Genomic DNA, 23,193 nt, shown 5'->3' with positions numbered 1-23,193 from the left:
TCATATCAATAATTGTACAAAATATATTAAATAGGATCTTCACTGGAAGACAAAGTTATTATACTTTCATATCTGTTATTTTCTGTAAAACAGCTTAAGCTGCGACTAATGAAAAAAAAGATCTGTCAGTTTCAGGTAACCTGTTCTCTCCCCCCACAGTCCTTTCCTTTTGATTCACCCACACACTCCAGTCTTCTCAAAACTTCCCCAGCCTCCTGTTGCCCAGTTTGTTTCTCCTTCCCCCCCCCCAATCCTTGTTCCACCTACCTTTCACCCACACTCTCAACTCTCTCGGTGCCCTATCTTTACCACCTGCCTCTTCGTTCTTCCCATATCTGATTCACTCATGTCGAATTCCATAACTTGCAGCCTTTTGTTGTCTCCATGGGTTACCTTTCGGCTGCTGTTGCTATCTCTCTTCCTCCAGCATCTGCCCATCAACTCCTCCTCACTTGAATCCACCCATCACCTGCAACTCCGTCCTCGCCCCTCTCTCTCACCTCTTTATACTTGTTCTCTCTCCTTATACTCCCAGTGCTGGTACAGGATCTTGACCTGAAATGTTGACAGTTCCTTTGTCTCTAGAGTTGCTGTTTGATCCTCTGAATTCCTCTAGCAGCTTGCTTATTTCTCCAGATGCTGGCTCTTGTGTCACAGCAATTACCTCAGCAGACTGACTTATGGTAGTAATATATTTCTCAGTTCATCGGTATTTGCATTCATATGAACATGTGAATTAAGGACAGGAGTAGGCCACTTGACCTCTTAAACCTATTTCCCCATTCGTTAAGATCATGGCTAAACTGATATGGTCATAAACCACAACATCCTACCAACTCCCAGTAAACTATCTCCTACACTATTGCTTTTGTGGTTTCTTTTTACAACAGCCTTCAATATTGTATCTCAAGTGCCTTTTTCCAATACTCTAGCTCATCCTCAGTTCCTGTTTATCCACAGGATTCTTAAAGAACCCCAGTAAATCCAGTAGTTCTAATGTGAATTCTCTTTCACATTGGCTTTGTATTATTGTATTACATTTTTCGAAGATCCTGCAGTATTGCCGTAATAGCTTTTAACAGTTTTCCTACTCTTACCCTGTGGTTTCCTTTGTCTTTCATCCTTCTTAACTAAAAGAGTTCCATTAGATATTTTCCAATTGAATAGAACCTCCCCTAAATCTGGGGAATTCTCGAAAATGAAAACAAACACTTGAACTTGCTCCTAACTTTTTCCAAAAATTGACTCCAACATCTTCCCAACCACTGAGGTCAGGCTAATTGGTTTATAATTTCCTTTCTGCTGCCTTCCTCCTTTCTCAAAGAGTGGAGTGACATTTGCAATTTTCCAGTCTTCTGGCACCATACCAGAGTCCAATGACTTTTGAAAGATCATTTCTAATGCCACCACAATCTGTAACGCTGCCTCTCTCAGAACCTGAGGGTGCAGTTCCTCTGGTTCGGGTGACTTAGGTACCTTTAAGTCTTTCAGCTATTTGTGCACCTTCTCTCTTGTAACAGTAATTGCGCCCACTTCTGTTCCTTCACACACTACAACATTAGGGAGTATCTTCCACAGTGGAGACTGACGCAAAATACTCATTTAGTTCATCAGCCATCTCCTTGTCCCCTGTTATTATTTCTCCTGCCTCATTTTCTAGTGGTCCTGTATCCACTCTCATTTCTCTTTTATTTTTAACATACTTGAAAAAAATCCACTTTGATATTATTTGCTAGCTTGCTTTTATGTTTCATCTTTTCCCTTCTAATGATTTTTTTAGTTGCTCTCTGTAGGTTTTTAAAGACTTCCCAATCCTCTATCTTCCCACTAATTTGTGCTTTGTTGTATGCCCTCTCTTTTGCTTTTACAATGGCTTTGATTTCCCTTGTCAGCCACGGCTGTACTATTTTACCACTTAAGTACTTCATTTTTGTAATCCAAGCTGACATTGAAGTATTGATTGATGGAGAACTATTTAAGTGGAGTCATTTCATGTTGCAGACCTCCACACTGACCCTTAAATGGAGACACGAGAGATTACAGAATCCAGAGCAACAATACAGGAGAGTTTCAGCAGATCAGGCAGTATCTGTAGGCAGTCAACTGCTCCGGTTAAAGGGTCTCAGCCCAAAATGTCAACTGTCCACTGCCCTTAAATGCTTGATATGCATTTCACCATAAATAGAAACGGTATAGGTAAAACTTGTTGGCAAGTTTGCCTATTTTAAATTATTGTTTCTGAAAAAATTGTACAGTTGTTTACAAATCATGGGTAAGCAGGAATTTACTCTGCCCACTAACAAAAAAAAATTGACCCAGTTAAATTTCATCACCCCATTGATAGGGTTTTTAAGATAAGATTGAAGTGTGAAGAGCTCTATTATAATACAGCACCACAATTACATGCAAGTTGCTTGTCACTGGCTTAATGGCAAAATGAGCAGTTGTCCTTTATTTGTGATCTGACATTTTAAATAATTAACTTTCGTGAGTCTTTCCTTTGCTTTTCCAGCAGCAACCAATCCGTTTGTAAGTGCTCCTGTTCTGCCACCAACTGCTGCCACAAACCCATTCCAGACTAATGGGAGAACTGCAGGTATGGACAATGAGCTTTGAAGTCTTGACAGAAACCATTAGTGTTCATGGTGTGATGTGAATGTATCAGTAACCTCTGAAGTCTCTGCTCATCCGGGTTCAGTGCAGGTCAATGGAAGCAGGTTGTTGGCAACTCAAAGTTCAGAGTAAATTTATTGTCAAAGTACATATATGTCACTATGTACAAACCTGAGATTCATTTTTCTTGCAGGCATTTATAATCGATCAAAGAAATGCAATAGAAATAATGAAAAGCTGTACTCAAAGACTGACAAACAGTCTATGTGGAAAAGACAACTGCAAATTCAAAAATAATAATATTAAATACTGTAACTCAGCAAATAATACTGAAACATGAGTTCTAAAGTCCTTGAAAGTGAGTCTGTAGGATGTCAAATCAGTTCAGTGTAGAGGTGAGGGAGGTTCTTCACACTGGTTCGGGAGCCTGATGGTTGAAAGTTAGTAAGTGTCCCTGAACCTGGTGGTGTGGGACCTAAGGCTCCTGTATCACCTTCCTGATGACAGCAGCAAGATGAGAGCAGGGCCTGGATGGTAGGGGTTGATGATGGATGCTGCTTTCTTGTGACAGTGCTCTTGTGGGTGTGTTCAGTGGTGGGGGAGGGGGGGTGGCCTTTTCCTGTGATGGACTGGGCTGTATCCACCACTTTTTGTAGGCTTTTCCATTCTTGGTATTTCCATCCCAGACCATGATACTACCAGTTGTTATACTCTCCATTGTGTATCTATAGAAGTATGTCAAAGTCAGGGGAGTAAATTTAGGATGGAGATGAGGAGGAACTGCTTTTCCCAGAGGGTGGTGAATCTGTGTAATTCTCTGCTCAATGAAGCAGTGGTAGGCTACCTCAGTAAATACATTTCAGACAAGGTTGGATAGATTTTTGCACAGTAAGGGAATTGAGAGTTATGGGGAAAAGGAAGGTAGGTGGAGGTGAGTCCATGGTCAGATCAGCCATGATCTTACTGAATGGTGGAGCAGGCTTGGTAGGCCAGATGGCCTACTCCTCCTATTTCTTATGTTCTTCGAAGACATGCCGAAATCCAGTTTACAATTCAAATTGTAAACCAAATTCTTGATGAGAAGAAACTAAATGTTCATGCTGATATGAGGAAATCTGCAGATGCTGGAAATTCAAGCAACACACATTAAAAAATGCTGGTGAACACAGCAGGCCAGGCAGCATCTCTAGGAAGAGGTACAGTTGACGTTTCAGGCTGAGACCCTTCGTCAGGACTAACTGAAAGAAGAGCTAGTAAGAGATTTGAGAGGGGGAGGGGAAGATCCGAAATGATAGGAGAAGACAGGAAGGGGAGGGATGGAGCTAAGAGCTGGAAAGTTGATTGGCAAAAGGGATACGAGGCTGGAGAAGGGAGAGGATCATGGGATGGGAGGCCTAGAGAGAAAGAAAGGGGGGGAGCCCAGAGGATAGGCAAGGAGTTATGGTGAGAGGGACAGAGGGAGAAAAAAGGGAAAAGGAAAATAATAAATAAATAAATAAGGGTTGGGGTACGAAGGGGAGGTGGGCATTAACAGTAGTTAGAGAAGCCAATGTTCATCAGGTTGGAGACTACCTAGACAGAATATAAGGTGTTGTTCCTCCAACCTGAGTGTGGCTTCATCTTGCCAGTAGAGGAGGTCGCAGATAGACATATCAGACTGGTAATGGGACGTGGAATTAAAATGTGTGGATCTCTGTGGTGCAGATTGGAAGTCTGTGTGGGGCGCCACTCCTCGCACAGACTCTAGATCAATGTGTGGTTAAGTGCCTTGCTCAAGGACACAAACACGCTGCCACAGCTGAGGCTCGAACTAGCGACCTTCAGATCACTAGACGAACGCCTTAACCACTTGGCCACATGCAAGCACGTTACTTATTCATAAAGTTTAGATGGAGAACTCAAATTAGTTTATGTAAACTAAAGATCCCACTGTTTTGTCACTTCATAAGTGGATACAATGGCCTTAATCTTTGTTTTGGATCTGACATAAGCAGTAGTGATAATTCTACCTATCACTTAGGTTGAAACTCTTGTCTAGGCAGGTATTTCTTTCAGTGAAGCATCAGTCTGTACTATTACCAGATCACTACAGAGTTGTGAGGAACCAAACACTGCAGATTAATCTGTATTTTATTTCAGGTCTGGCCTTGACCTAATTTTTGTAAGTTGAAATGTGTATTCAACTGAAACGGCTAAAATTGGCTTGTAAGTTCTGAATTCCAGTAATGTATGGTGAAGTACCCAGAATGAGAATGAAGGCTGATAGTTTAAAGGGGAAAGAAAGAATTCGATTTGAAGAGTGTTTGAAAATTGATTTCCTGAAACATATCTAGTGGATTGAGTAAACTTTGTTTTCAGAATTTTTTTTTGTTTCCAAGTTCCATGCTTTAAAATATTGGCACGGTGTAAAGCTCAGAGCAACCATTATTACCTAACATTGAGCTGCTTCATTGTTCTGATGAAGATGCTCCTGCAGCTGTTCAGTGCTGCCATAATGAAAGAATGGTGATTTGTTTCCAAGTCAGGATAAGATAATGTGTGGTGATGGTGCCTGACAAGGAACCTATGGGGAGGTCGTATTTCCAAGTGTCTGCATTTCTCATAGGTTGCGAGCATGGTTACGTTTCTCAAAGACTGAAGTTTATGAAGTGGTGGCGATATTGGAAAGAGAGGATGTAAATTGAGTGGTAAATTTCCAAATGTTGACAAGATAGGTTAAAAGCAGCAAAGGCAAGAAATCCATTGTGGAGGTTAGCAATATGTTGAACAATATGGTAATTAAGAGTCAGATAGATACTTTGAGTGGAACACCTGGTAGTAGCTTACTGGGATGGTCAAATGGATTGTATGTTTTTCTGTAATACAGAATTTCATTATCCCGGTGCTGAAGTCATTAGGTCCAAATCAATTAAAGAATAAAAGTATGCAGAATAGTGACAGAAAGTGGTGAAAAAGCATGCTGTCTTCAAAGAGGCAGTCGAAGTTCTTGAACCATACTGCACACTGCAAGGTTGTTGTTTTGTATTTAGTACTTAGCTGTCCACTTGCACTGTTTCACATGCATAGAATTGCATGTTTGTTAGTTACTGTTCTAAAATTTTTCTGTTGGATAAAAGTTGGGGCCATGTCCATCAACTTCGGAAGATTAAACACTGGACCTATAAGAAGAGCTCTGGTTGTGAGAAGAATTATGAAAGTTCATTTTCTGGCTTTTTTTAAACTAACTTGGAAACCCATATCCCTTCGCTCCCCCTCCCCCCCCACCCCAACCCGCCCTCCCAAAAAAAAAGCTGCTTCACTTCCTTTGGCGTCTTTGTCTCTATACCAGCTGCTTTACTCAAAATTTCATCTTTGCCCATTATACTTCAACCATTGCACTGCGCTGGGGTTCTCTGAGATATTAGCATATCAAGTACATGAAAGGTTAAACCGTTTGATATGAAGTTACATACCAGTTATCAGCCTGCATTTAAAAATAAATATAGATCCCAGGTGAGTTGTCATCTTGCATTTAGAAACAATCCACATGAGTTCATAATTGAATCTTTTCTCAGTGGTAATTAAAACTTGCATTTTCAGATGATTCAGAATCAGGTTTAATATCACTGGCATATGTCATGAAATTTGTTAACTTAGTGTCAGGAGAACAATGTAATACATGATATAGAAAAAATATCAGTTACTGTGTGTATATAACTGTTAAGTGTGTACAGGACAGATTCCTGTCACAGTATGTGGACAGGCCGACCAGGGGGAATGCCATACTAGATCTAGTACTAGGTAATGAACCGGGTCAGGTCACAGATCTCTCAGTGGGTGAGCATCTGGTGGACAGTGACCACCACTCTCTGGCTTTTAGCATTATCATGGAAAAGGATAGAATCAGAGAGGACAGGAAAATTTTTAATTGGGGAAGGGCAAATTATGAGGCTATAAGGCTAGAACTTGCGGGTGTGAATTGGGATGATGTTTTTGCAGGGAAATGTACTATGGACATGTGGTCGATGTTTAGAGATCTCTTGCGGGAGGTAAGGGATAAATTTGTCCCGGTGAGGAAGATAAAGAATGGTAGGGTGAAGGAACCATGGGTGACAAGTGAGGTGGAACATCTATTCAGGTGGAAGAAGGCAGCATACATAAGGTTTAGGAAGCAAGGTTCAGATGGGTCTATTGAGGAATATAGGGAAGCAAGAAAGGAGCTTAAGAAGGGGCTGAGAAAAGCAAGAATGGGGCATGAGAAGGCCTTGGCTATTAGGGTAAAGGAAAACCCCAAGACATTCTTCAATTATGTGAAGAACAAAAGGATGACAGGAGTGAAGGTAGGACCGATTAGAGATGAAGGTGGGAAGATGTGCCCGGAGGCTATGGAAGTGAGCGAGGTCCTCAATGAATACTTCTCTTCGGTATTCACCAATGAGAGGGAACTTGATGATGGTGAGTACAATATGAGTGAGGTTGATGTTCTGGAGCATGTTGATATTAAGGGAGAGGAGATGTTGGTGTTGTTAAAAAACATTAGGACAGATAAGTCCCCGGGGCCTGACGGAATATTCCCCAGGCTGCTCCATGAGGCGAGGGAAGAGATTGCTGAGCCTCTGGCTAGGATCTTTATGTCCTCGTTGTCCACGGGCATGGTACTGGAGGATTGGAGGGAGGCGAATGTTGTTCCCTTGTTCAAAAAAGGTAGTAGGGATAATTCGGGTAATTATAGACCAGTGAGCCTTACGTCTGTGGTGGGAAAGCTGTTGGAAAAGATTCTCAGAGATAGGATCTATAGGCATTTAGAGAATCATGGTCTGATCAGGGACAGTCAGCATGGCTTTGTGAAGGGCAGTTCGTGTCTAACAAGCCTGATAGAGTTCTTTGAGGAGGTGACCAGGCATATAGATGAGGGTAGTGCAGTGGATGTGATCTATATGGATTTTAGTAAGGCATTTGACAAGGTTCCACATGGTAGGCTTATTCAGAAAGTCAGAAGGCATGGGATCCAGGGAAGTTTGGCCAGGTGGATTCGGAATTGGCTTGCCTGCAGAAGGCAGAGGGTCATGGTGGAGGGAGTACGTTCAGATTGGAGAATTGTGACTCGTGGTGTCCCACAAGGATCTGTTCTGGGACCTCTACTTTTCGTGATTTTTATTAACGACCTGGATGTTGGGGTAGAAGGGTGAGTTGGCAAGTTTGCAGATGACATGAAGGTTGGTGGTGTTGTAGATAGTGTAGAGGATTGTCAAAGATTGCAGAGAGACATTGATAGGATGCAGAAGTGGGCTGAGAAGTGGCAGATGGAGTTCAACCCGGAGAAGTGTGAGGTGGTACACTTTGGAAGGACAAACTCCAAGGCAGATTACGAAGTAAATGGCAGGATACGTGGTAGTGTGGAGGAGCAGAGGGATTTCGGGGTACATGTCCACAGATCCCTGAAAGTTGCCTCACAGTTAGCTTTCATAAGTCGAGGGATAGAGTTTAAGAGTCGCGATGTAATGATGCAGCTCTATAAAACTCTGGTTAGGCCACACTTGGAGTACTGTGTCCAGTTCTGGCCACCTCACTATAGGAAGGATGTGGAAGCATTAGAAAGGGTACAGAGGAGATTTACTAGGATGCTGCCTGGTTTAGAAAGTATGCATTATGATCAGAGATTAAGGGAGCTAGGGCTTTACTCTTTGGAGAGAAGGAGGATGAGAGGAGACATGATAGAGGTGTACAAGATAATAAGAAGAATAGATAGAGTGGATAGCCAGCACCTCTTCCCCAGGGCACCACTGCTCCATACAAGAGGACATGGCTTTAAGGTAAGGGGTGGGAAGTTCAAGGGGGATATTAGAGAAAGGTTTTTTACTCAGAGAGTGGTTAGTGCATGGAACGCACTGCCTGAGTCAGTGGTGGAGGCAGATACACTTGTGAAGTTTAAGAGACTACTAGACAGGTATATGGAGGAATTTAAAGTAGGGGGGTTATATGGGAGGCAGGGCTTGAGGGTTGGCACAACATTGTGGGCTGAAGGGCCTGTAATGTGCTGTACTATTCTATGTTCTATGAATACTATTAACACAAAATTTATTGATGCATTTAGAAGCAATGGGCTGTAAAAGAAGTTCCTCTGTTGCTATACTGAAAACACTGAACCAGAGTTCATCATATCTCTGTGACATTCATATTAAATGTTGAACTTGATTGCTTGTTGCCTATTTAGGCTGTTGAAGTGAAACCTGATCAAACGATTTTTACAGCTTTTCACCGAGAGCCATTGGGTGTTGATGACCAAGGTGAATTTTGGCTGGGTTTTCACTCCTTTAGTCCAGACCAGGCCTGCTAGCCATTGTGGAGCGCACAACAAAGTTCAGATTTTTGCTGTAGGCAGTGAATGCATTAACATTGCCATCCTCCCTGTTACTGAGCATTGTAGTTAAAGGTTTTTAGTAACGTTTGGTTCAAGGTCACTTTCATGGACTCATGGCAGTCAAATGTTTAATTATCATGCACTGCCATAGAACTATTGCTTGTGATTATGCTGCATCCCTTCACAACTTCACGTATAGCCAAGCCACAATCTTTAATCATCCTCCGAAACTTGTGCCATCTCCAAAGGAATCCTACCGCTAGACATATCCTTCCCTCCCATCCACCCTCTCCATTTTCCACAGGGTTCGCTTCCTCTGTGCTCCCCTTGTCCATTCGTCCCTCCCCACTAATCTTCCTCCTGGAACTTATCCCTGCAAGTAGCCAAAGTGCTACACCTGACCACTACTTTTTAATTCTCTTAAATCTTTTGTATATGAAGAATATCTGTGATATCACAAAATTATATAAACTTTCTCCCCCTTTAAATTTGGGTATACCCCAGTGCCACTGACAATAGATAAGAAACTTAGTTAAGATATCATTGCCATTGTTATCACTGATCATCACAATTTGTTATAAAACAAAAAGCCTGTGCTATATGTTGTATGTGCTTTATTGGAAAGAGTGAACCCTCTAGTTCCTGAAACACGACAGTTGTTAAACTCACTCCTTACTAACTAGCTTTCAATTTTTCACTAGCTCATCTTGTTTTGAACCACTATTTTGTTTTATATTTGACTAATACTGATTTCCCATAGACGGTGCAGTAGCACAGCTAGCCCTGAGAGCTGTCTGAGCTCACACACTCTGCCTGTGAGCATGTGGTGTCAGATAGCACAGTAGTGTAGGGGTTAGCACAAAATCTTTACGGCGATTACAAGATCACAAGACAAAGGAGCAGAAGTGGGCCATTCGGCCCATTGAGTCTGCTCTGCCACTCCACCATGAGCTAAACTGTTCTCCCATCTAGTTCCAGTTTCTGGCTTTTTTCCCATATCTCTTGATACCCTGACTAATTAGATACCTATCAATCTCCTCCGTAAACACCCTCAATGATCGGGCCTCCACCGCTGTATGTGGCAATGAATTCCATAGATCCACGACCCTCTGGCTAAAAAAATTTTTCCTCATCTCTGTTTTAATGGGTACCCTCTAATTCTAAGACTGTGGCCTCTTGTCCTGGACTCACCCACCAAGGGAAACAGCCTTTCCACGTCTACTCTGTGCAACCCTTTCAACATTTGAAATGTTTCTATGGGATCCCCTCTCATTCTTCTGTACTCTAATGAATACAGTCCAAGAGCCGACAAACACTCCTCATATGTTAGCCCTGCATTCCAAGAATCATCCTCATAAATCTTCTCTGAACTCTCTCCAACATCAGTACATCCCTTCTAAGATAGGGGGCCCAAAACTGCACACAGTATTCCAAATGAGGTCTCACCAGTGCCCCATAGAGCCTCATCAACACCTCCTTACTCTTATACACTATTCCTCTTGAAATGAATGCCAACATACCACCTGCTTTCCGTACTGCCGATCCAACCTGGTGGTTAACCTTTAGGGTATCCTGCACGAGGACCCCCCAGTCCCTTTGCACTTCCGATTTTTGAATTTTCTCCCCATCTAAATAGTAATCCGCCTGATTATTTCTTCTTCCAAAATGTACAACTGTATATTTCCCAACATTGTATATCATCTGCCATTTCTTTGCCCACTCTCCTAAACTGACCAAGTCTCTCTGCAACCTTTCCGTTTCTTCAACACTTCCTGCTCCTCCACCTATCTTGGTGTCATCCGCAAACTTAGTCACAAGACCATTTAATCCATAATCTAATTCATCGATATAGAAACATAGAAAATAGGTGCAGGAGTAGGCCATTCGGCCCTTCGAGCCTGCACCGTCATTTATTATGATCATGGCTGATCATCCAACTCAGAACCCTGCCCCAGCCTTCCCTCCATACCCCCTGACCCCTGTAGCCACAAGGGCCATATCTAACTCCCTCTTAAACATAGCCAATGAACTGGCCTCAACAGTTTGCTGTGGCAGAGAATTCCACAGATTCACCACTCTCTGTGTGAAGAAGTTTTTCCTAATCTCGGTCCTAAAAGGCTTCCCCTCTATCCTCAAACTGTGACCCCTCGTTCTGGACTTCCCCAACATCGGGAACAATCTTCCTGCATCTAGCCTGTCCAATCCCTTTAGGATCTTATACGTTTCAATCAGATCCCCCCTCAATCTTCTAAATTCCAACGAGTACAAGCCCAGTTCATCCAGTCTTTCTTCATATGAAAGTCCTGCCATCCCAGGAATCAATCTGGTGAACCTTCTTTGTACTCCCTCTATGGCAAAGATGTCTTTCCTCAGATTAGGGGACCAAAACTGCACACAATACTCCAGGTGTGGTCTCACCAAGGCCTTGTACAACTGCAGTAGTACCTCCCTGCTCCTGTACTCGAATCCTCTCGCTATAAATGCCAGCATACCATTCGCCTTTTTCACCGCCTGCTGTACCTGCATGCCCACTTTCAATGACTGGTGTATAATGACACCCAGGTCTCGTTGCACCTCCCCTTTTCCTAATCGGCCACCATTCAGATAATAATCTGTTTTCCTATTTTTGCCACCAAAGTGGATAACTTCACATTTATCCACATTAAATTGCATCTGCCATGAGTTTGCCCACTTACCCAACCTATCCAAGTCACCCTGCATCCTCTTAGCATCCTCCTCACTGCTAACACTGCCACCCAGCTTTGTGTGATCCGCAAACTTGGAGATGCTGCATTTAATTCCCTCATCCAAGTCATTAATATATATTGTAAACAACTGGGGTCCCAGCACTGAGCCTTGCGGTACCCCACTAGTCATCGCCTGCCATTCTGAAAAGGTCCCGTTTATTCCCACTCTTTGCTTCCTGTCTGCTAACCAATTCTCCACCCACACCAATACCTTACCCCCAATACCGTGTGCTTTAAGTTTGCACACTAATCTCCTGTGTGGGACCTTGTCAAAAGCCTTTTGAAAATCCAAATATACCACATCCACTGGTTCTCCCCTATCCACTCTACTAGTTACATCCTCAAAAAATTCTATGAGATTCGTCAGACATGATTTTCCTTTCACAAATCCATGCTGACTTTGTCCGATCATTTCTCCGCTTTCCAAATGTGCTGTTATCACATCCTTGATAACTGACTCCAGCAGTTTCCCCACCACCGACGTTAGGCTAACCGGTCTATAATTCCCCGGTTTCTCTCCCCCTCCTTTTTTAAAAATTGGGGTTACATTAGCCACCCTCCAATCCTCAGGAACTAGTCCAGAATCTAACGAGTTTTGAAAAATTATCACTAATGCATCCACTATTTCTTGGGCTACTTCCTTAAGCACTCTAGGATGCAGACCATCTGGCCCTGGGGATTTATCTGCCTTCAATCCCTTCAATTTACCTAACACCACTTCCCTACTAACATGTATTTCACTCAGTTCCTCCATCTCACTGGACCCTCTGTCCCTTACTATTTCTGGAAGATTATTTATGTCCTCCTTAGTGAAGACAGAACCAAAGTAATTATTCAATTGGTCTGCCATGTCCTTGCTCCCCATAATCAATTCACCTGTTTCTGTCTGCAGGGGACCTACATTTGTCTTTACCAGTCTTTTCCTTTTTACATATCTATAAAAGCTTTTACAGTCCGTTTTTATGTTCTCTGCCAGTTTTCTCTCATAATCTTTTTTCCCTTCCTAATTAAGCCCTTTGTCCTCCTCTGCTGAACTCTAAATTTCTCCCAGTCCTCAGATGAGCCACTTTCTCTGGCTAATTTGTATGCTACTTCTTTGGAATTGATACTATCCCTAATTTCTCTTGTCAGCCACAGGTGCACTACCTTCCTTGATTTATTCTTTTGCCAAACTGGGATGAACAATTGTTGTAGTTCATCCATGCAACCTTTAAATGCTTGCCATTGCATATCCACCGTCAATTCTTTAAGTGTCATTTGCCAGTCTATCTTAGCTAATTCACGTCTCATACCTTCAAAGTTACCCCTCTTTAAGTTCAGAACCTTTGTTTCTGAATTAACTATGTCACTCTCCATATTAATGAAGAATTCCACCATATTATGGTCACTCTTACCCAAGGGGCCTCTCACGACAAGATCGCTAATTAACCCTTCCTCATTGCTCAAAACCCAGTCCAGAATAGCCTGCTCTCTAGTTGGTTCCTCGACATGTTGATTCAAAAAACCATCCCGCATACATTCCAAGAAATCCTCTTCCTCAGCACCTTTACCAATTTGGTTCACCCAGTCTACATGTAGATTGAAGTCACCCATTATAACTGCTGTTCCTTTATTGCACACATTTCTAATTTCCTGTTTAATACCATCTCCGACCTCACTACTACTGTTAGGTGGCCTGTACACAACTCCCACCAGCGTCTTCTGCCCCTTAGTGTTACGCAGCTCTACCCATATCGATTCCACATCTTCCCGGCTTATGTCCTTCCTTTCTATTGCGTTAATCTCTTCTTTAAGCAGCAACGCCACCACACCTCCCCTTCCTTAATGTCTATCCCTTCTGAATATTGAATATCCCTGAACGTTGAGCTCCCATCCCTGGTCACCCTGGAGCCATGTCTCTGTGATCCCAACTATATCATAATCATTAATAACAATCTGCACTTTCAATTCATCCACCTTATTACGAATGCTCCTTGCATTGACACATAAAGCCTTCAGGCGCTCTTTTACAACTCTCTTAGCCCTTGTACAATTATGTTGAAAAGTGGCCCTTTTTAATGCTTGCCCTGGATTTGTCGGCCTGCCACTTTTACTTTTCTCCTTTGTACTTTTTGCTTCTACGCTCACTTTACACCCCTCTGTCTCTCTGCACTGGTTCCCATCCCTCTTTTGTGAACTAACCTCCTCACGCCTAGCCTCTTTAATTTGATTCCCGCCCCCCAACCATTCTAGTTTAAAGTCACCTCAGTAGCCCCCGCTAATCTCCCTGCCAGGATATTGGTCCCCCTAGGATTCAAGTGTAACCCGTCCTTTTTGTACAGGTCACGCCTGCGCCAAAAGAGGTCCCAATGATCCAAAAACTTGAATCCCTACCCCCTGCTCCAATCCCTCAGCCACGCATTTATCCTCCACCTCATCGCATTCCTACTCTCACTGTCGCGTGGCACAGGCAGTAATCCCGAGATTACTACCTTTGCGGTCCTTTTTCTCAACTCCCTTCCTAGCTCCCTATATTCTCCTTTCAGGACCTCATCCCTTTTCCTACCTATGTCATTGGTACCTATATGTACCACGACCTCTGGCTCCTCACCCTCCCACTTCAGGATATCTTGGACACGATCAGAAATATCCCAGACCCTGGCATCAGGGAGGCAAACTACCATCCGGGTCTCTGGACTGGTATATACATTGTAAAAAGAAGCGGCCCCAACACCGACCCCTGCGGAACACCACTAGTAACCGGCTGGGTTACCAATCTGGGTTCAATTCCCACTGCTGTCTCTAAGGAATTTGTACGTTCTCCCTGTGATCACGTTTCCTCTGTGCGCTCTGGTTCCCTCCCACATTCCAAAGACATACAGCTTAGAGTTAGTTGAGGGCATTCTTTGTTGGCCCGGAAGCATGACAACACTTGCTGGTTCCCCCTCAACATAGTTCTGCTCATTTGACTTGACACAAATGACACATTTCACTGTTTCGATGTATATGTGACAAATAAAGCTCATCTTTATTCCATTTTCTTCCCACATCCTTCCGTTGGTAGGTTTATTTCCACAGTAAATTGCCTCTGGTGTTTAGGTGGTTAGTGCAGTTTGACTGGAGCTGATGAGAACATGGCGAGAAGAAACACTGGGATTGATATAGGATTAGAGGCTTTGGTGATTGGTCAGCACAAACACTGGGTCAAAGGACCTGCTTCTGTATGGCCTGTTTCTATGATCTTAGGGCTCAATAACATTATCTAATGACGAGTCAACAACCAAAGTAGATGTTACTTCGTGGGAAACACAAAATGCTTCAGGAACTCAACAGGCCAGGCAGCATCTAAGAAGAAGAGTAAACAGTTGACGTTTCGGGTTGGCACTCCTCATCAGGGCATGTTATATTCGTCCTTGGTTTGAGTAGTGATGACACGGGGAGATGTGATTTACTCAATCCCGCACCTTGAAAATGGTGGTAAGTAATCTCCGTGATTGTTGTTTAATGCCAATTAACTTTAAACTAATTTTAGATACCTGAAGAATATGTATATGTCTTTAAATTTGCCTTTAAGTAGTTTATGGTGATGCAATATAGAGGGAAAACAGTCGTAGATGAGTGTGCCCCACAAAATCAGTTCTGTTCTGGTCCCAGCACATAAGTGTAATTATGAAGAAAGTACAGCAGTGCCTCTACTTCCTTAGGTGTTTGTGAAGATTTGGCATGGCATCTAGAACTTTGACGAACTTCTATAGATATGTGGCGGAGAGCATATTGACTGGTTGCATCACAGCCTGGTATGGGAATGCCAATGCCTTTGAAAGGAATATCCTACAAAAAAGTACACCCTATCCTCGTTATATGCAAGGGATACGTTCCTCGAAGTTGACACATAATGTGAAATCGCATAATGTGAACAATTATTTAAATGGAGAAAATAGGGATGCGTTCCAGAGGGCTTCCTAAATATGTTTTATCTGTAACTTATTCACATTTTTATACCAATACGACACAAAAGCAGTACTACAAGACAACATTTGTATTATATTTAATCAACTTAAGGTAATATTCAGTGTAATAATTCATAGAAAGTTAACATCCTCTGGTGTACAGTACTCACCAACAGTGGCAGGTGTGTTCGCTCCGGGAGATGAGTGGTTGTTGTGGTGTCGGGCAGCTTTACACGGATAAGACGGATAGTTGTGGTCGTCAGGATAATATCAAGCACAGCAAGGGGTGAAGGAAGACTCACAGAACTCTTAGAACTGCCAGCAGCAGAAAGATTACAGCGATTTGCATAAAGTGGTGAGGGTTGTTTGCTTGGCAGCATTTTGTTTTTCAGCATAAATTTGCTTGTAGGGAAGAAGGGTTGACGGCAGGGAATGACTGAAATGCGGACTCTTCTAAACGTGGGTCCATGTCCATCGCCATTTGTGCCAAGTGTTCTGATTTCCACCATTCCCTCACGGTTGGTAAACTCCCAGGATTTTCAAAATCATCTATTGCTTGCAGCATCTGAGAGATAGTTCGCGGTAAAAAAATACGTACGCCTCGAATGTGGATCACACCGGTCGAGTGGTTGAATCAGCGATGTTGTGTTAAGCAGCAGGAAACGCACTGTTATGTTAGGATGAATGCTATCCAAATGTTTAGGGTAGGCTGTCACATTGTCGAGCAACAAAAGAACTTTTAACGGCAAGATTCTGTTCCCGACAGTAGCGTCCCAGAGCTGATGCCGTGCTGTTTATAATTTCCAACTTTTTTTCAAGTGTTAAAGCGGTTCTGTGCCGCTCGGCTGACAGCCCAAGACATGACATCGGACGCTTAGGGGGCATAATTAAATATTTAGAGTACAAAATCACTGCACCATAGGTAAAACCAACAGAAGTTTAAGATCGCGCATCCAGACCTTGCCAAAACCAATGCAAGAGTGGCAGGAGAGAGATTGTGAGGCGCGCGCACCTGACTTGTATTGGCGGGAAAGCGGCACTTCTTGTCCCGACAGTGAGACTGTGAGGCTTGCGCATGTGACTTGTATTGGTGGGAAGGCAGTGCTCCTCGCATAACTGTGAATTTTGGACGCATATAACGAGACGTTGGTAGAAATAGATTCCTCACATAACTGTGAATCCGCATAGTCTGAAGACGCATATAACGAGGATAGGGTGTAGTGGATACAGCCCTGTTCATCCTGGGTAAAACCCTCCCCACCATTGAGCACATCTACACGGAGCGCTGTTGCAGGAAAACAGCAACCATCATCAAGGACTCCTTCTCTCACCACCACCACCCTAGATATGCTCTCTTCTCACTGCTGCCGTCAGGAGTAAGATACAGGAGCCTCAGGACTCACACCACCAGGTTTATGAACAGCCTTAACCAGCAGGCTGTTGAACCAGTGTGGATAACTTCACTTGCCCCATCATTGAACTGTTCCCACAATCTAAGGACTCGCTTTCAAAGACTCAACTCATATTCTCGATATTTATTTATTTTGGATGTTTTTACTTTTATTTCCTTTTTTATATTTGCAGTTTGTTGTCTTTTGTTCACTGTTCATTTGTCTGTTCTGTTGGGTGTGGTCTTTCATTGATTCTGTTATATTTCTTGGATTTACTGTGTATTGCCTGCAAGAAAACAAATCTCAGGCATGTATATGGTGACATGTATGTACTTTGACAATGAATTTAGTTTGAACTTTTAAACTTTGAAAGTATAAGTGAGAACTATTGGCTCAAATGTGGGGCTTGAAATGCATACAGAGCAGACCAGGTAGGAGACCTATTTCTTTAAAAAAGGTTTATGCCCTTAAAATAAAAAAAATATAGGTAACACATGATTTTATTCAGCTTTTATTTGATTTTTGTTAATTGATGTAGCCATTTTAGTCCATTATATTTTTTTCACCTTGACTTTCACATTGAGTGAAATGTGAAAGGTGCGATTTGAATTTTCCGTTCTTAAAATAGGTAGTCTAAGCCACTTACATTGCACTATTAGATTAGACTTCAGGACAAATAAATGACTCAAATCTTTTTTTAAAAAGTTTGAAATGCACTGATCTAAAAACAATATTGACATACTTTATCAATGTCAGATTTTAATCTTTATTTGATAGTTTGTGTTCATGCTTTATTATGTAGTAAGTATTTAAAATATTTTCACTAATGTATAGTTTGCAGACAGCAATGAATTACTGTCTGTATGTCTGTCTCATGAGGTACTGTAAGTATGAACTTAATTTCTCCAGGTCTGCCAGTGTCAGTTGCTGACGGAACCACAGCAAACCTAAATGTCAAAGTCCTCTACAGTGTCAGAGCCACGTGCAATATAGTGCAGTCACATGGGGTGGGGGGAACCAGAAGTACTACAGTGAAACAGCTGAGCAAACTTTGACAGCCATTTCAGCCATGCCCTTAATCTTTCTGGCTGACAAACTTGTCCAGATCACTCTGAAGCATTCACAGAAGTGTTAAGAATCAATTAAGTAATAAATGTTAAGAATCAATCAATCAATGCCATCTGGAAAAAGGTACAGGAGCCTCAGAACTCGTGCCACCAAGTTCCTGAACAGTTATTACGCTTCAGCCATCAGCCTCCTAAACCAGAGGGGCTAACTAACTTCACTGGCCCCATCACCGAATTATTCTGACAACCTACGGACTCACTTTCAAGGACTCTTCATCTCATGTTCCCCATCCCTTATTTTTTATTTTTATTATTATTATTATATCTTCTTTTATTTTCAGTTATTTGTCTTTTGCACACTGGTTGTCCAGCCTGTCAGTGCACTGTTTTATTGATTCTGTTATGGCTATTGGATATATTAAGTATGGCTGCAAGTAAATGAATCTGAAGGTTGTAGATGGTGACATATGACAGTCCCTATGGGATGGACTATGGACTTGGGGGAGATGGGAGAACTACTGAAACTATTGCCCCTTTCACTTAGAGGTTCCATGCTTCTGCACACCTAGTCTGACAGCTTCAGCTGACAAATTCTCCAGCAAAGTGCTGGGGAATTTCAGCAAGTTTGTTTTCCCCCAGTGGGTTCCTGTAAGGATCCGAGCATCTTAATGGATACGGGGAAAGCTCCAGATGCTTAACAGATGCAGAAATGCTGAACTTGTGTGGGGAATGTCAGTCGGCACAGTTGTTGGTGTTTCTGGACAATTTCTACCCAGTTGTGTTGCAGTGGTTATATCATTATTCAGACTTGTCCACTACAGTGTGATTGCAATCCCTGTATACACCAGAAGACCACAATGCTTTAAAAGAGTGTTTTAAACTTTTAGTTCATTTTCTCTTTCTTTCTCTGTGTGATAGTGAGCTTTGGAACAGCGTCAATGAGCATGCCTACTCTGTTTGCCAGCCCCGCTGGATATACCCTTCCCACCAGTTTCAGTGGCGGTTTCCAACAGCCTGTTTTATCCGCACCGGGGGCCTTTCCTCCTCAACCTGCTGGTAAGGCTAACAGAGCTTCTCATTAATCAACAGCTTCTAAATTCTTCTCTTGCAAGCTCCGTTCACACCAAGTCTCTTGCCTTCCTTTACCCCTATAGGTGGAGGTTTTAGTTCATTTGGACAACAAAAGCCAATGGTTATGCCATATAGTCAACAAATGGGAGTGTCTACAAATCCATTTCTGGTAATATTTGAAAATATATCAATTTTGTTTTCTATCTTCGATAGTCAGTCAGTCAGTGGGTGCCATCCCGAGTCCAGGGTTGGCGGCTGTGCACCTCCATCTTCTTCGATCTTGCGCTCTTTTTCTGGCCTCAGCATAACTCAACCCAGTCCATTGCCTCACATTATTGTACCAAGTGGTTCACTGCCTTCCTCTTTCCCTCTTTCCTTCTATCATCCCTCCAATAACAATTTCTGCAGTCCACCACCTCTTAACAAGGGCCCAGCATATTCCAGATTCCTTTTCTGCACATTCTTCAGCAACTCCTTTTCTCTCCTCGCTCTCTTCAACACTTCCATATTACTGACCTTCATCACCCATCTAATTTTCTGCATTCTCCTTAAATACCACATTTCAAATGCCTCCAGTCGTCGTTGCGCTTCCTTGCACAAGGTCCACGATTCGACTCCATACAACAGACTGCTCCAGACGTAGCATTTCCAAATTGTACAACGCAGCCCAAAGTCCAACCTCTTGCCACACAGCACGTCACTCAGGCTCCAGAACGTTGATCTTGCAACCTCAATTCTTCGTCTAATTTCTGTATCACATTTCCCATCCTCTGTGACCATCTGTCCCAGGTACATAAACTTCTTGACTTGCTCTATGCCTACGCCGTTAATTTTGACACTTCTTGGGGACTTCCTTCTTCCGTGATACTACCATCATCTTCATCTTTGCAGCGTTTATTTTCATTCCAAATCGTTCAGCATTTATCTTATCTACTATTCTGAGTAACTCGTCCTCAGTCTTGGCTAACAGCACTGAATCATCTGCATACCTCTTAGTAGATACCATTTAAAGTGTAGGCACATGAAAATGATATGGTCGGAATATGTGACTTTCAATGGCTTTACAAAGTCCTTAGAAGATTTTGGTCAGTAAATTATCCCATGCTAAGAGCTCTGCAGCCTCTGTGGTAGTGTAGAGAAAATGTGTGAAAAGATTGAGCTTTTGGTGAATATAATTTTAAATCAAATTGTGAATATGCTTTTAATGATGGCTGAGATAGTATAAAAAGCAGCCTTTAAGATGACTCTTGCTGCTTTGAAGCACAGTGGTAGAGACCTAGCTACTTTCAGAAATCAGAGGTATTTGACCGTCCTAAGCACAGAGTTCTCCAAAGGTTACAGGAGCAGGGAGGTACTACTGCAGTTGTACAAGGCCTTGGTGAGACCACACCTGGAGTATTGTGTGCAGTTTTGGTCCCCTAATCTGAGGAAAGACATCTTTGCCATAGAGGGAGTACAAAGAAGGTTCACCAGATTGATTCCTGGGATGGCAGGACTTTCATATGAAGAAAGACTGGATAAACTGGGCTTGTACTCGTTGGAATTTAGAAGATTGAGGGGGGATCTGATTGAAACGTATAAGATCCTAAAGGGATTGGACAGGCTAGATGCAGGAAGATCGTTCCCGATGTTGGGGAAGTCCAGAACAAGGGGTCACAGTTTGAGGATAGAGGAGAAGCCTTTTAGGACCAAGATTAGGAAAAACTTCTTCACACAGAGAGTGGTGAATCTGTGGAATTCTCTGCCACAGCAAACTGTTGAGGCCAGTTCGTTGGCTATGTTTAAGAGGGAGTTAGATATGGCCCTTGTGGCTACGGGGGTCAGGGGGTATGGAGGGAAGGCTGGGGCGGGGTTCTGAGTTGGATGATCAGCCATGATCATAATAAATGGCGGTGCAGGCTCGAAGGGCCGAATGGCCTACTCCACCTATTTTCTATGTTTCTATGTTAGCTTGCACGTTGAGTGGGTGCTAATGAATGCAAATCCAGTTTTAGCATTCATTTGAAGAAGGCTGGAGTGTAAAAGCACAGATGTAATGCTGAGGTTTTATAAGGCATTGGTCAGTCTGCACCTGGAGGATTGTGAGCAGTTTTGGGCCCTTTTTCTAAGAAAGGATGTGCTGGCTTTGGAGAGGTTCCAGAGGAGGTTCATGAGAAATTTTCCGGGAATGAAAGGATTAATGTATAAGGAGCATTTGATGGCCTTGGGCCTGTACTGGTTGGAGTTCAGAAGAATGGGATGTGATATCATTGAAACCTATTGAATATTGAAAGGCCTACATAGACGTGGAGAGGATGTTTCTTATAGTGGGGGAGTCTAGGACCAGAGAGCACAGCCTCAGGACATCCCTTTAAAACAGATGAAGAGGACGTTGTTTAGCCAGAGGGTGGTGAATCTGTGGATTTCATTGCCACGGACCGCTGTAAAGGAGAAGTCATTGAGTGTACTTAAAGTGGTGGTTGATAGGTTCTTGATTAATAAGGATGTTGAAGGTTATGGGGAGAAGGCAGGTGATTGGGGTTGAGATGGATAATAAATCAGCCACGATGGAATGGCAGAAAGTATTTGATGGTCTAAATGGTCTGATTCTGCTATTACATCTTATGATAGATAGAAGAGACGAGGCCAATTTTAGCCATTAGTTTGATGTAGCTCCTCAAAGGGTTTTCAGTTCGTTTACTCTGAATCTTGCAATTAATTTTATATAATCTGTATTGTGCTTTTAAAGACAACCTATAATCATTGTCCCTTTCTTTCCCCATTTCCCTTCTTACAGGCTGGAGCTCCAATGGGCCAGTTTCCAACAGGGAGCTCCTCAACCAACCCATTCTTATAGCCCATTGGGTTCCTGTCAGAAGTGTGATGTTGGTGTGTAATGTCTCCAGACCTCTTGCACAGTTTTGTCGCTCACTGATGTTAGCTTTAAACACAAGAGTCTCTGAAGCTTGTATTTTGTATAAATGGATAATATATGCAGACGAGGGCTTCTCTTGTGTTCTTTATTTAACTGTTACTTGGCAAGAAGGTTCAAGATGTAACCATATCATGTATATTAAAATGGGCTATGTTAAGTTATTGCAAATCCTACTTTCATTGCTGTGCAGTACTGTACATATTTTTCTTAGAAAATTAGCTATTTGTGCACATTGGTATTTGTAATTTAACACTTACGGTAATGTGAAATGTTACTGAACAAGCATCATAAGATTGCTGAATCTACAAGAATGAAATAGCTGCAAAAACATTTGCCTTTTAAGTTCTAGTTTTTGAACTAAACTAGAAGTTTTATCGATTTGGTGACTTACAGTGGATTTTCTTTGAGAGGAAAATTCTCTTATTTATAATGAGTATGTAGAGAACTGCACCTCTGCCTAATAAAGATGATCATGTTTTGCTACAGTTTGCAATTGACAAAATAAATACTGTATTAGTAACAATGTTTATGGAGTCTTATTTTGAACATGATTATTATGACCTTCATTGGAAACACAAGGTAGATGAGTTTGTAACACACTTACAGATGGTATGTAAGATGTTGTGAGCATCACTGAATCATGGCTGAAAGATTATAGCTGGGAGCCTAACATCCAAGGGTACACATCGTATCGAAAGGACAGGCAGGAAGGTAGAGCAAGTGGCATGCCTCTGTTGGTTTAAAAAAAAATGAATCCAGATTAATTGAAAGAGGTGACATAGGATCAGAAGGTGTAGAATTATAGTGGGTACAGCTGAAGTGTTGCTAGGGTAAAAATACTCTGAAGGGAGTTCTATACAGACCTCCAAACAGTAGTAAAGATGTGGTCTACAAATTAAAACGGGAGAATGTTGCCACAGTCATGGGGGATTTCAATATGCAAGTGGATTTGGAAAATCGGGTTGGTACTGGATCCAAAGAGGAGTAGTCTCTAGAATTCCTATAAGATGGTTTTTTGGAGCAGCCTGAGGTTGAGCTCACGAGGGGATCAGCTATCCTGGATTGGGTGTTGTGCAATGAACCAGCAATCATTAGAGAGCTAAGGTAAAGGAACACTTGGG

General features: G+C 42.4%; 1 protein-coding gene across 5 annotated transcripts in view; it reads left to right on the top strand.

Moving 5' to 3' along the window:
- Positions 1 to 22,573, top strand: part of agfg1a (ArfGAP with FG repeats 1a) — a 67,071-nt gene extending 44,498 nt beyond the window's left edge. For 3 of the 5 annotated variants that reach the window (XM_063045487.1, XM_063045485.1, XM_063045483.1), the window contains 4 exons: positions 2,513 to 2,596; positions 19,006 to 19,143; positions 19,242 to 19,327; positions 21,935 to 22,573. In XM_063045487.1, coding sequence (XP_062901557.1) covers positions 2,513 to 2,596; positions 19,006 to 19,143; positions 19,242 to 19,327; positions 21,935 to 21,994 — 368 coding nt within the window. In that variant the 3' untranslated portion in view covers positions 21,995 to 22,573. The remainder of the gene's footprint in view (positions 1 to 2,512; positions 2,597 to 19,005; positions 19,144 to 19,241; positions 19,328 to 21,934) is intronic. The other 2 variants (XM_063045486.1, XM_063045484.1) reach the window with 1 other exon arrangement.
- Positions 22,574 to 23,193: the final 620 nt, after the last annotated feature.

Source organism: Mobula hypostoma, chromosome 4 (genome assembly GCF_963921235.1).
Source record: "Mobula hypostoma chromosome 4, sMobHyp1.1, whole genome shotgun sequence".
In the NCBI taxonomy this organism is placed as follows: domain Eukaryota; kingdom Metazoa; phylum Chordata; class Chondrichthyes; order Myliobatiformes; family Myliobatidae; genus Mobula; species Mobula hypostoma.
This window is presented reverse-complemented; position numbering and strand designations above follow the sequence as displayed.